At 49.0% G+C, this 14,319-nt stretch overlaps 1 protein-coding gene across 10 annotated transcripts in view; it reads right to left on the bottom strand.

The window, feature by feature from the left end:
- TRPM5 (transient receptor potential cation channel subfamily M member 5) overlaps positions 1–4,891 on the bottom strand; it is a 48,063-nt gene extending 43,172 nt beyond the window's left edge. For 5 of the 10 annotated variants that reach the window (XM_078148389.1, XM_078148386.1, XM_078148387.1 and 2 more), the window contains exon 1: positions 4,720–4,891. In XM_078148389.1, the coding sequence (XP_078004515.1) occupies positions 4,720–4,746 (27 nt within the window). In that variant the 5' untranslated portion in view covers positions 4,747–4,891. The remainder of the gene's footprint in view (positions 1–4,719) is intronic. The other 5 variants (XM_078148384.1, XM_020970809.2, XM_078148385.1 and 2 more) reach the window with 2 other exon arrangements.
- Positions 4,892–14,319: the final 9,428 nt, after the last annotated feature.

The following is a 14,319-nucleotide window of genomic DNA, read 5'->3' as shown; positions in this document are numbered from 1 at the left end:
GCCCAGAATTGACCACGGTCCTCCAGGGGTGGTCTGAGGTGGTTGGAGAACAGCAGGATTGTCACCTCCCTAAACTTGGGCACTATAGCCCTCACTTAATACAACCTAAGATCACATTCACTGTCTGGGTTGCCAAGCTTGTGGTCCATCCAAACCCCCAGGTCTTTTTCAGATGAACTATGATCTTAGACAAAACTCTCCTATTTTGTACTTAAGCCATTGATTGTTGAGTTTGAATCTATTCCTGATTTTATTTGCAGGAAGGGTCCCAGCCCTGAAGGCTCAAAGGAGATCTTCATGTTCCTTGCAGCCTGCCCTCTTAGGGATAGGCCTGGAGTGGAGAGAGTGACCACCTTCCTCACTAACTTGGTAGAGAGCTCCTGGTCTGCCAGCCTTGTCTCAGTCATCATTCACTTCAGATCCCAGAATTGCCCCCCCACACACACACATGCCCATTCCTGAGCCCAGACAGGGAAGCTTCTCTTGGAAGGCTACTCGATGGGGAGAGGGGGTAGGGAGAAGGTGGCATGGTATGGTAGCAGCTGCCGTCTGGATCCAGGCAGGGCACTTGGACATGGGCACTGGGCATGGGAATGATTGACCGATGATTCTCTGGTGGTCCTACTTCAGGGCCGGGGCCGAGGAGCTGCGATCATGGAGCACCTCAGCTGGTGTGGATGCCAGAGGAGAGACGGATGGGGGCCCAGGCAGGGGCACCAACAACAGGAAGAAGCCCTGTTCTCTGAAAGGCAATCTAGCTCCCCAGCTCAGGACAAGCTGTTGGTGATGCCAGGCACCTCCCACTTGGGCCTTTTTACTCCCAGTTCCCCTGGCTCTGGCACAGAGGAGGGGCTTCTACAAGAGTCATCTCCTATGTTTAGAGCTCTCTAAGTTTTGCAAAGTATACAGTCTCTCATGTTACTCTCACAACAACCCTGGAAGTTGGTACTAATATGATCTTCATTTTACAGAGGAAGAAACTGAGGCAGAGACTTAAAAAATGCTAAAAAAAAAAACCACAACTTAAGGGATTTTCCCAGGGTCACACAGCTAGTGTCTATCCCATCAAACAGTGTGGTGCAGGGGGAAGTGCTTAGCACCAGAGGACCTGGCACTTATCTCTGATCCTAGCTTTCATCATCTAGAGTATGGGCCAGAGCATTCTCTTTCCCCCATTTCACAGAGAAGACACTTTGAGATAGTCACCCTGGCACAATAATTAGCTTGTTCAGCCCCTAGAGGCTTCCTAAAGTCCAGGTGCTTCTCTCCCCTTTCACTTTAAGAAGTTTCCTTCAGATGAAAAGTTGAGTTTGACCACCATTGCTCTGAGCCCCCAGTTAGCATACTCCCTAACATGCAGGCAGAGGGTGGGTTCCTTACCTAACCTTAGGTTTATACCTACCTTGAGTTAATCCCTGACCTCTTTGTAGTTGAGGTACAGTTGTGTTTACTATAAATTTTGGGGGAGAAACAGTAGATTATGTTAGAGTGTCTGTGGCTAGGTGGGCACTGGGGGGGGGCGATGCTGGAGAAACAGCTGGCCCTCTCTTGAGGACTGTCCTCAGCCCAGTTCTTTTGCTCCAAGTTGACCATAGAGGGTATGACTGTCCTCTGTAGCTCTGTTCTCTGCCACACTCAGTGCTACCCTTCTGCTGCTTTAGGGATGGGCTAGAAAGCCAGGGGCTCCAATGTCTGGTAATCAATCCCTTCCCAACTTGATAATTTACAGACAGCTCCTGAGGTGCGGCTCAAGTTTCCTCTGTCTATCCACACTGAATTTTCGTACAACAGTCTTCAAATCTGAAGGCTCTTTGGTGCTTAGCTAAAGGTCTATGACTTATTGATTGAGACAGTTCTCATCTAGTTAAGATGTCAAAGCTAAGGAAAAGAATGCTGGGTGGGACAGAGCCCTGAACTCACCAAGAGTCAGGGGACTTGAGGTCAAGTTCCAGCTTCACCCTTAGGAAAAGTTAATGACCTTGGACAGAGACTATGCCTCAGTGTCCTTGCAAAATGGTGTTTTCTCTGTCCCAGGTTGTTGTAAGAATAGTGCTTTGTAACTTATGTATCACCATAGACACAGGGGCCCTATTGAGGCTTGTTGGTTACCTCAGGCCAAAGCTGAGGCAGAGAAACAACCAAAGGGAGAGAGGGAGGCAGCAGGGAGGCAAGCAGGAAGAAGACAGGTGCAGGGTGAGGAGGTGAAAGTCAAGGGGGGAAATGGAGGGAGAGGGGAAGAGAAGATGAAGGAGAGAGAGGTGTGTGCCTTTGTGGAGGGCCTGGAGGAGCAAAGGCCATGACATTACCAGGTTGCTTGGTCTGGGCTACTCCCATCCTGCTTAACCCTGGACACAACAAACTGAGAATGTCTTAGTAGTTAAGACAGGGACAGAGAAACTAAATGAGGTCTCCTGTCTTGGTCCCACCGATGGTCTTGTGTCTTGTGTGCTCATTGATGGGTAGACATAATGTTTCCAAAGGAACTCAGAGAAAGGAGGGGCTTCCTGGAACTTGGGTACTCAGAGAAGGCTACCTCTAGTGGGGGGACCCATTCATTCAAGCTGCTATTACCCTAGGGTGGCCTTTCTTCATCCCTGTCATGGCTTCGTCCCTCCTCTTACCTTTCTCCCCTGATCCTCCTTCCAGTGGCAAGGGGACCCAGATGGACATCTTGGCCCCAAGTTCCAGCATCTTGGTTTTCCTTAGGCCTCAGACCCCACAGCTTTTTTCTAATGCCAGCTTTCTTTCCCTTCCATCCATCCTTCCTCCTTCCTTCCTTCCTTCCTTCCTTCCTTCCTTCCTTCCTTCCTTCCTTCCTTCCTTCCTTCCTTCCTTCCTTCCTTCCTCCCTCCCTCCCTCCCTCCCTTTCTCTTTGTCTAGTTGTGCTAGGGAAGGGGCTCAAGTTGCTGTGTGGCCTTGGGAAAATATCTAGCCTTCTCTGGGCCTTGCTGCCTCATCTACACAATCAGGGAGTTGGGAGATCACAGGATTTTGAGGGGAGGGAACCTCAGGAACCATTTGACCCTATTACCCTTCACTGATGAACAATCACTTCCAATTCTGTGGTATGAAATGGTTAACTAAGCGCTCTCCTCCCAACTCTTGGCAGTGGGGTGTGAGAGGCAGTTCTGTTGGGCTTGGTGACAAGAACATTTGCCCTTCCCCCCATCATGGGGAGTCACTCTTATCCCCAAATGCAAAGGGACTTGCCTCTGGTCCCAAAGCTAGCAAGTAGAAGGACTGGGCTCCATGAGCCCAGGTCCTCTGACCTCCCCCTCCCCCATGGGCCCTACTGCCCCTCCCTTTGGGGCCACTTTTGACTGGAACCCTTTTTTCTCTCCTGATTTTCTGGTTTTTGGCTCCTGGTCCTTTGATCTCTTTCCAGCGGACATCAGATGCCCTCCTTCCCTGAGAAGGTGGCTGGGGAGGCCTGGGCATTGGTGGCTGCAGGGTGGGGCTTGGGCTCTGGACTTGGCTGGGAAGGCTATGCAAATACCTTGGGCAGCTCAAAGAGAGAACCATATGCAAAGGCAGGCCTCCTTTGCATGCTGCAGGTGCAGGAGGCCTTCCAAGCCCAGCTTCAAGGACACCCGCCCCAGAGCCCTGAACTGGAGGCGGGAGCAGGATGGGGAGGGGAGGCCGAGGAGGAAAACTCTCTCTCACCCACACAAACCACGGCTGCACAGCGCCGTAGTGGCCATAGGACTTGCAAGACCCAGGCTGGGAAAGCTTGGGGAACAAGGGGTGAGGAATTACCTCTGGGGAGGATTTGCTTAATTCCATAGACTTTCATCCTCTGAGAGGGCCGGGGCTGCGTCTGGACCAGAGGCCAGGGGAGTGGCCAAAGGATCTCAGGGGGACCGGAGGCATTAAGATTTGAGTAGCTGTGCCAGGGTTAAGGAGGCAGAGTCATCTGAACCTTGTGGCTGCCCCTGGGCTAAGGAAGAAGAGGAAAGAACCCGGGGCTTGGAGGGGCCACGGTTCTGGTTCTTCCAGTCACTGGCTGTGTGGCTTTGGGCAAGTCTTTTGCCCTGCCTGCGCTCCTGTCTCCTCCTCTCTAAAAGGAGGGCTTTCAACTAGGTGGTGCCTAGGGCCCCTCCTAGTACTGACTCTATTCTCCAAAGAAGGCAGCTTCTGACAAGAGAGCCTCGGATCCCTCACTGCCCCACACCATGCCCTGAGGCTCCCCTGCCTCCTGTCTCCAATATTTTCTGGTCCAATGGTCTGTAAGTGCTGTTGGGCCCCAGGACAAACTCTGAGGTTCCCCTGCATGGACCTGTATTCCAGGGAGTTTTCCCTGCCCAGCCAAGAACTGAGCACAGGAAAACTCAAAAAGAATGTGCCAAGTTCTTTTTCATCAAGCCATGCATTTTTCATCCCTTCCCACTGGCCTGCGAGGTAGGGAAAGGCAGGGGATTATATCCTCCCCCTTTGCACATAAGGAAACATAGGCCTAACCAGGGACAAGGGCATACAAGTGAATGACTGTCAATCTTGAGCTTCTGACCAGGAGCACGGTTTATGTTTTTCTCCCACCCTGACACCACTCCTAACCCTCTTCCTGCCAGAAAGCTGAATGACATCAAATGCCTTTGCCCCTGACTCCTTGACCAAAGTGCTCAGAGCTCATCTTGGCAGAGCCTGGCTTGGCCTTGCCTGGGCTGAGGGACCCCCCTGTGTCCCAAGCCATCCTCTAGATGAGGCCAGGGCTGCTCTTACCTGTTTGGCATCTCTGGAGCTCAACATGATGCAGGCGAGCAAGGTGGGTCAGTCACCCAGCCCAGCCCTGGCAGAGAAAGCCAATTCAGTGACTTTGTCTCTTTGTGGAAAGCTCTGTGTCCAGACAGACCAGCCTCTCTATTGAAATGGCAAAGAGAAAGGAGGAGGGGACTCTCCCACCACGACATCTGTGACTACCTTCCAGGAGGGGGCAGGGGCTGTAAACAAATCCTATACAAATTACACTTGGGCCTATGCCCTGGGCCAGGCACTAGTGGGCCTGACCAACCCTCAAGATGGAGGGTCAACCTCACGACTTCCATTCTCAGGCTCTGGGATATGGTCACCCAAAACTTTGTGCCCTCTGACTCAGGACCATGCCTTTAGGAATGGATTCCTGACAACTAATTTATGCTGTCTCCGTCCCCTGTGCTGAGCCCTGTCCCTACCACAGGGAGGATGGTACTCAGAGAAGCTCAGCCACCAACTCATGAAGCCTGCTGGTCCTAGAGCCTGTAAGCTCCTCTGGCCATGTATGCCCTCAAAAAGTAACTCAGTCAGTCAATAAGTATTTGTTAAGCACCTACTATGTGCCCTGGACTGACTGTGCTGGGCTAGAAAGGCAAAATGAAATGCTCCCTGCCCTCGAGGAGCTGACATTCTACTACAGCAATACAAACCCCACAGAGGGTAGCTCAGGCAGGGGCACTCCCTCGCCCAGCGAGGTTGGTGAGGATAACATAGGTGGAAGAATAACAGTTACACCTCTCGGTAGCAAAGAAAAGGGCAGCTAGGCATGCAGGGAATAGAGCACCGGAGTCAGGAGGACCTGAGCTCAAATCCAGCCTCAGACACTTGACACTTCCAAGCTGTGTGACCCTGGGCAAGTCACTTAACCCCATTGCCTAGCCAAAAACAAAACAAAGAACAACAAAATAAAATGGAAAGACCTGAATTCCAATCTGGTCTCAAACTCCTACTAACTGCGTGATCTTGGGCGAGTCACTTCACCCTGCTTGCCTCAGTTTGCCTCAAATGAACTGGAGAAGGAAACGGTAAGCCACTCCAGTATCTTTGCCAAGAAAACCCCTGGGGATACGAAGAAACATAAAACACAGGTGCTCTGGAAGAGCTCATGGTCTGGTGGAGGAGGTAACAAATGAAGAGCCAGGTCCTCCCTGCCGCCCTTCAGACTATAGCTCCCTGAGGGCAAAGCTTGGCTTCTGCTTCCTTCTGCATCCCAGTGCTTAGCACATAGTAGGTAAGTAATCAATGTTTACGGACTGACTGAATGTGCAAACAAGTTATAGACAGATTAAGTAGAAGGTATGGTCAAAGGAAGAGTTCTAACAGCAAAACTTGGGGGTATGATCAAAGAAACTTCCTGCAGAAGGTGGGATTTGAGTTGAATCTTGAAGGAAGCCAAGGAGGCAGCGACAAGGAGGGAGAGCATGCCAGGCATAGGGCACAGCCAATGCAAAGACCAGGAGTGGGGAGATGGAGCATCACACGCAAGGAACAGTGAGGAGGTCAGAGTAGCTCAGCTGTAAAATGTGAGAAGAGAAGAATAAAGTGTAATAAGACTGGAAGAATAGGAAGGGACCAGGTTGTAAAGAGCTTTACAAGCCAAATAGAAGAGTTCCTGGAGGCCATAGGGAGTCTTTAGAAGTGATTAAATAGGGGAATGATGTGGTCAGATCTGCACTTTAGGAAAATGGCTTTGACAGCTGAATGGAGAATAGATTGGAGTGGGGAGAGACCTGAGGTGGGTAGACCCCCTCCCCCAGCTGGATATTGCAATAGTCCAGGTGTAAGAAAATGAAGGCCTGCACCAGGGTAGGGGCAGCAACCAAGGAGAGAAGGGGGTGTATGTAAGAGGTGCTGCAGAGGTGAAACGGACCAGAGATGCATCAGAGGTGAAATGGACCAGAGGTGTGGCAGAGGTGAAATGGACTAGAGATGCTGCTGTGGTGAAATGGCCAGAGATACTGCAGGGGAAGTAGTATGAAATGGACCAGAGATTCTGCTGAGGTGAAATGGACCAGAGATGCTGCAAAGGTAAAACGGACCAGAGGTGTGGTAGAGGTGAAATGGACCAGAGATGCTGCAAAGGTGAAATGGACCAGAGGTGTGGCAGAGGTAAAATGGACCAGAGATGCTGCAGGGGAGGTGGTATGAAATGGACCAGAGATGCTGCAGAGGGGAAATGGACCAGAGGTGCTGCAGAGGTGAAATGGACCAGAGATGCTGCAGAGGTGAAATCAACAACAGATTCTCAGAAGTGAAATGAGCAACAGTTGCTGTAGAGGTGAAATCAAGCGGGCTTTGTCACTCCATTGGATGTGGTAGGGGAGAGTAAGGAGTCCAGGATGACGCCTAGGGTTTAAGTCTGGGGGACTGGAAGGATAAGGTTTTTTTTGTTTGTTTTGTTTGGGGGTTTTGGGGGGGGCAGGTTGTGAGTGGAAGGAGGTAATGATTTAGACATGTTGCGTTTGAGATGCCTCTGGCTCATTCAGTTTGAGAAGTCCATAGGTTAGCTATTTATGTAAGAATAGAGGTAAGAAGAGAGGTGAGGGCTGGATGTAGCGATCTGGGAAATGTTGAGTACTTCTCATCTCTGAGTCATTGCCAATGTCATTCCCACATCCAGAATGCACACCCCAGGGGTCCAAGAAGCCCAGCCTCATTCCTACTGTCCGTCTCAGAGTTGTGAGAATTCACAAAAATGAGCAATGCTTTTTAGGGGACTGGGGATCTGAAATCTCTTGGATGTGGGCCTTTCCCTAAAAGGGGAGGGAGCTCATACCTAGCCTTATCTGGTTCTGGAAGGCTCTGGCAGCTTCTACTGAGCTAGGAAGGCTTCAGACTCTGGGTGGGGCCACACTCTCCCTGCTCTCTTACAGTTACTTAACACTTTAAGGGTGACAAAGTGCAGTCTTCTTAATAACCTGGTGAGGCAGGGCACAAAAAACATTGTTCCTATCTTACAAGTGAGGAAACTGAAACTCAAATTAAGAAGTGACTCACACCACCCTATAGACCCTTCTCTTCTCCTCTCTGCCTCCTTATTCTCAGGAAAGGTGACAACCTTGTAGCCTGCCCCCATCCCAGGTCAGAAGGCAAAGCACTCACCTTCCCTGGGGAAGTCCTGCCCCAATGCGCACCATTATTGCTTGACCACTGGAGGGAGCCCCAGGAGTGGAGTAGAATTTAAGACTTCTCCAGGTTGTCAGGGACCTCAGGGGCATCTGGTCTCCCTACTGCCTTCCCCTAACACCAGCCCTGACAGGAGGACAGTCCCCCTCACCTACCCCAGCAGCCCTTTCTTTGTTTGCAGTTGGGAAAATTTGTGTAACACTGAGTCCAACGTTTCTTCTTTTCATCCTCCCCTTAGTGGTCCTTCTGCCCATGGGAGCCAAATGACAAGGCCAATCTCTCATCTACATGTAATGGTCATACACCAACACCATCACCGCACCCTCACCCTGCCCCCACCACTCTTCTCTTTTCCAGGTTCAAACCTTTTCAGTTTCTTCAAGCAATACTCATAGCCTGGCCTCTAGTCCCCTCCCCATCTTGCTTCATTCCCAGGCAATGCACAGAATATTAATTCAGATACCTTAATTTTACAGATGAGGAAACTGAGTCCCATAGATGGGAAGGGACTTGTGCCTCTGAGGTCACATCTCAGGAAAGGGGTAGAAGTGGAATTTGTGTCCAGGTCCTCAGACTCCCCAAACAGCAACCCTTCTTTGGTATGCTTCTATACTCCCTCCAGCCCTCTTTGTCGGAAGAAAGATTTGGGAGAAGGGCAGAGATTGGGAGGGGCTGCATGTGTCCTCCAGAACATTTAACCAAAAGAAGTGGCCAACCCAAACTTGTGGCTGCCCCCTCCATGGCAGCAGAGGGAGAAGGGAGGCAGGAGCAAGTGTCCCCCTCTAAACAAAGGCTACAGTCCTACATCCACGGCCACACTTTAGACAAAGTGTGAGCACCAAGCACCTGAAAACCCAGTACTCTGGGGCTTGCTAGCTCAGCCAGGCCTTTGGTCTCTCCCAACAGCTCAGCCTTACCTGCTTCTCTGTCTCCCAAAGCCCTTATTTGGGGCCTCTTCAAAACCTTGGATGAGGAACACAGACCTCTGGCTTCTAGTTTCCAAGAGTGCTATGGAAATTTGGATGAATCCCTGTCTTCTTCTGGGCCTCAGTTTTCTCAACTGTAAAATGTGGTGGCTGGATTGGAAGATTTCCAAGTTCCCTCCCAGCTTCAATTTTCCATGTTCTCTGTTCTAAGGTCCTTCCCCACTCTGACATTTCATGATCTACATTCTAAGGTCCTGCCCAGCTCTCACATTCCATGTTCTATGTTCTATGGGTCAAAGGCTCTTCCCCAATCTGACATTCCATGTTCTAAGGTTCTAAAGGTCCTGCCCAGCTCTGATATTCCATGTTCTATGTTCTACATTCAGAGTCTCTTCCCCAATCTGGCATTCCCTCTTATTTGTCCTGAGGTCTCTAACAGCACTGAGTTTGAGCATGCTCGGTGTCTGCTCTTTGGTACGCAGGCCCAGTGGACAGCGATCCCTGAGGACGTTTCAGCCTTTGAATTTGCATCTGCAGAGCCTAGCAGCGCTGGGTGCAGCGCAGGCGCCTCGTAAGTATTTGAGGATTGACTTGTCTCCCACAATCACAATGAATAGGGGCGAGCTATGAAGGCGCTAAACCAGGGAGCGTGCTGGTAAGTGAGTAATGCCTAGCTCTCTGAAAGAGTGGACACAGTGCGCCCACGTTTTAAGTTAAGCTGTGCCCCATCCTTAAGTGTAGATAATCAACAGAACAAAAATCAAACCCCGCTTGGTAGCACTTGTCCATTTCTGAGGCGTGAATGGGATCACTGAAGCTTCACAACTGTGACTCTGGAGCAGGTTCAAGCGGGCTCCAGCACCGCCCTCCTCTCCTGCTCGCCGCCCCTTCCCCCCCTCACCTCTCCTCCCCCAGCTCCCAGCAGCGTGCCTGGGGAACAGCGCTGGTCTCTCCCTGTCCTGGGCCCCCCAGCTCCCTGTATGTCAGCACCAATCTGGCCCAGAACAAAGTTTGTTCTCAGTTCTAGGTGTGGCCACAAGGATCCAAAGCTGGGGGGCAGGAGAAGGGAGGGGAGGGGCTTATGTTTCAGCTTGGAATTCCTTCCTGTCCTACTTGCTCACCTGAAGAATGGAGGGCCCTGAGGGAAGGGCCTGTTTGGGATTTTGCTTTTTTATCTCTAGAGACGGTAGATGGAGCACTGGGCCTGGAGTCAGGAAGACCTGAGTTCAAATAGGACCTCAGATACTTCATAGCTGAGGGACCCTGGGCAACTCACTTAAACTCTGTTTGCCAGTGTCCTCATCTGTAAAATGGGGGTAATAATAGCACTCACCTCGCAGAGGTGTTGTGAGGATCAAATGAAATCAAATTTTTGAAGCACAGTGCCTGGGGCGTAGTAAGTGCTGTATCAATGTTTATTACTTTTTAAACGTATTTCTGTATCCAATGGGGTGTGTGTGTGTGTGTGTGTGTGTGTGTGTGTGTGTGTGTGTGTGCGCGCATGCATGTGTGTATTGTTCCTTCCTTTCACCAGTTCAGATGAGAGGGAGGTTCAAATTTCAGCCCCTCCTTGTTTCTATAAATGTCCACTTGCAGCCTAATCAAGGGAGACAATTTCCCCCAACCTTCTTCTTCCCTTCTCCTCCTACCTTATTCCCTTTCCTTTTTCCATTCTTCCCTTCAGATCACCAAGGCAGAAGCACTCCCAGGTCTTGTCTGGTTAGACTCTCTCTGGGAATCCTAATGATGAAAGGGTTCAGAGCAGACTCCCTTCACCTTCCAAAATCAGAATGAAGCCGTTGATCCCTGTTTAGTCTTTATCACTCTTCATTCACATTTACCTTTTCATGTTTCTTTTCATACCTGTGTTTGAACTTCAAAGTTTCTCCTCAGTTCTAGTTTTTTCATCAGGAATGCTCGAAAGTCCTCTACATCATTAAAGATCAATTTTTCTCCCTTCAGGATTATACCCAGTTTTGCTGGGTAAATTGTTCTTGGCGGTAAGCCCATGTTCTTTGCCTTCTGCAATATTATATTCCAAGCTCTCCGCTCTATTATGTGGTGGCTGCTAAATCATGAGTAATCCTGATTATGGCTGCTCCATACTTGAATTCTTTCTTTCTGGCTGCTTGTAAGATTTTTTTACTTGGGTAGAAGCTCTGGATTTTAGCTATGATATTCTTTTTTTTTTAATTCATGAATTTATTTTTAGTTTTCAACAATCACTTCCATAAGCTTTTGAGTTTTAAGTTTTTCTCCCCCTCCCTCACCACCTCCCTCCCAAGGCGGCATGCAATCTGATATAGGCTGTACATATACATTCCTATTAAACATATTTTCACATTGGTCATTTTGTAAGGAAGGATTAGAACCAATGGGAGGAACCACAAGAAAGAGGAAACAAAACAAAACAGCAGAAAAAAAAGAGAAAATAGTATACTTTGATCTGCATTCAAATTCCATAGTTCTTTCTCTGGAAATAGCATTTTCCATCATGAGACTTTTAGAGCTGTCTTAGACCCTTGCATTGCTGAGAAGGGCTAAATCTATCAAAGTTAGTCATCATAACAGTGTGGCTGTTACTGTGTACAATATTCTCCTGGTTCTGATCGCTTCACTCAGCATCAGTCCATACAAATCTTTCCAGGTTTTTCTGAAGTCCGCCTGCTCATCATTTCTTATAGCACAATAGTATTCCATCACATTCATATGCCACAACTTGTTCAGCCATTCCCTAGTTGATGGGCATCCTCTCAATTTCCAATTCTTTGCCACCACACAAAGAGCTGCTATAAATATTTTTGTACATGTAGGTCCTTTTCCCATTTGTATGATCTCTTTGGGATATAGCCCTTGAAGTGCTATTGCTGAGTCAAAGGGTATGCACACTTTATAGCCCTTTGGGCATAGTTCCAAATTACATTCCAGTTTACAACTCCACCAACAATGCATTAGTGTTCCAATATTCCCACATTTTCTCCAACATTTATCATTTTCCTGTTTTGTCATGTTGGCCAATCTGAGAGGTGTGAGTAGTACCTCAGAGTTGTTTTGATTTGCATTTCTCTAATCAATAGTGATTTTGGCTATGATATTCTTGAGAGTTTTCATTTAGGGTTTTTTTTTCAGAAAGTGACCAGTGGATTCTTCCTAATTACACTTTGCCACCTGGTTCTACGAGATCTGGGCAAATTTATTTTATGATTTCTTGAAATATTATGTCCAGGATATTTTTTTTCTGGTCATGACTTTCGGGTAATTTAGTAGTTCTCAAATTATCTCTTCTGGAACTATTTTCAAGGTCAGATGTTTTTCTATGCCATACTTTACATTTTCTTCATTTTTTCAGTCTTTCAACTCTGTTTTAATATTTCTTATCGCCTGATGGAGTCAGTGGCTTCTATGTGGTTCATTCTATTTTCAGGGAGTCTGTTGCTTTGCCAAGGTTTTGTACTTCTGGTGCCAAACTTTTTAATTCCCTATTCAATTTTTTCTCCTGTAGCTCTCATTTCTTTCTCACTTTTCCTTCAGCCTTCTCATTCCATTTATAAAAAATATTTTCTATTTTTTAAAAAGTTTTTGTTTCATCCCTTTCAGGAATTATAGCTAAATTTGTGCCCAATCTGTGTTTTCCTATGAGGCTTTGCTTGAAGATTCTCTTCTTCTTGAGTGTCTCAGTCACCACAATAGATTTTTATGGTGGGGTTTTTTTTTTGTTTGCTCATTCTTCTAGCCTGCCTCTTGACTTCTAGACTTGATGTTAGGGCAGAACTCTGTGGAACTACTAGAGAGAATGGGCTGATCTTGTTACTGCTTTCTTGGGGATGTTAAGAGTTATGTCATTCTGGGACCTCCGGGACAAGTTGGGAACCTGTGAGCTTTCAGTGCTCCTGGTCTGATCCAGGGCAAAGTGTACTGATTGCTGACCCACTAATCTGAGTTCTGCAAGTTCATGACCCGGGTTTGGGTCTGAGCACCAGCAGGTGCTGCTGGACTTGGTCCCTCTCAGCTAGCTGGGAAGCTCTGCTGGTTCAGAGCAACAACTTCAGGATTCCCTTTGCCTTGGGATTCCTGCCTTGGGCTAGAAGCTGGAAGTGAGAAGGCCCCCTTTTCCCTGGAGTCAGGACTACACTGCTGCTCTTCTCTCTGTCCACTTCCTAGAGCCTAGCACTGCTCCTTAGCCAAGAACAGAGGGCCGCCTCTGGGTGCAGATCCCCTCCTCAGTCTACCTGTGTCTGTGACCTGGAAGGGACAGTGAGTGACCAAACCGCCAGTAGGCACCTGTTCCCAGCTCAGGGCCCCAGGGTGGGTCTGGCACCTCCTCCTGCACAGCATCTCTTTGTGCTACAGGGCTCCCCATGACCACTCTCCGCTAGACCTGGCCCCTGTGCCTGAAGACCTCTGCCTCTCAGTGCCCATCTGGGCTGGACAAGTGGCTTCCTGTGACTTTTTCTTAGATTTCCCCATCAGGATTTGGTCTGATGCTTCCTTCCTAGTATGGCTATGCGAGAGACTTCTCCACTCAGCCTCAGTTTCCTCATTGGCCAATCAGTCAATAAGGAAAAGAGCTGAGCTTCCTGCCTCCCAAGGGGATTGTCATGACATGGATTTGTGAACTGTTAAAAGAAAAGGGAATGGTGGATGGAGGCAGAGTACCTGCATTCTAATGCTGCCTCTGCTCTTAATCCCTGTGGAAACTTGGGCAAGTCACTTGGCACTTCTGGGCCTCAGTTTCCCTATCTCTAAAATAGGAGGATTGGCCTCAAAGCTCCCCAAGGCCTTTGATTTTATGATTAACACTGGAGAGTTGTGGGGTAGGGGTGTGGGTTGTTAGCTGGAGAGCAGCCAGCTGCTGGTTCAACCGGCAGAGTCAGAATTCCTCAGGCCTCCTGGGTACTCCTTCCCAGGTCAAGCATTCCCAGTGTGGAGTTCCTTGAGCACTAGGTGAGCACCCAGAGGATGATGGGACCAGGCATAGGCAGGAAAGGGCAGAGATTAGTTACAAGTCGAGTCCTAACAGGCAGGGCTCTCAGAGGACCAGGTCAGACTCCAGGCACCCTTTGACCTGAGATGCCTGAGCATGAAGGGTCCAGACAGGTTCCAAACACAGCCTCCAGCCTGTGAGGGAAGCCAAGAAGGAAAAGGCCACCTGTGACGGTCATTCATTGTTCCAAGGTCTCTCATTAACCAAGCTGCCTTTCCAGTCAGTCACCCACTTCGCAGACAAGTTGTTGGCTGGCTATCTCTCTGCTCTACACTTCTCACAGCAAACACCCTCCCTAGCCTCAGGCCCAGGCCCTAGGGAGCCGGGAGACTTCTTAGCTTGGGGATGAGGACATCAGGGTTTGCAAATGGTAGGTCCAAGTCACTCTCCACCTGGCTTATGATTCTTAGAATGTTCAAACAGAGAGGAGAATCTAGAACCTAGAATGGGGTAGCTTGGAGGGACCTTGGAGATCTCCTTGCCCACACACCTAACATGCAGGTGAGGGTCCTTCCAGCAGGAGTGACTTGGGTG

The sequence above is a fragment of the Phascolarctos cinereus genome, unplaced genomic scaffold (genome assembly GCF_003287225.1).
Source record: "Phascolarctos cinereus isolate Bilbo 61053 unplaced genomic scaffold, phaCin_HiC Scaffold_9;HRSCAF=440, whole genome shotgun sequence".
Taxonomy (NCBI): Eukaryota; Metazoa; Chordata; class Mammalia; order Diprotodontia; family Phascolarctidae; genus Phascolarctos; species Phascolarctos cinereus.
Note: the sequence above shows the minus strand (reverse complement) of the source record. Positions and strands in the feature narration are given on the sequence as shown.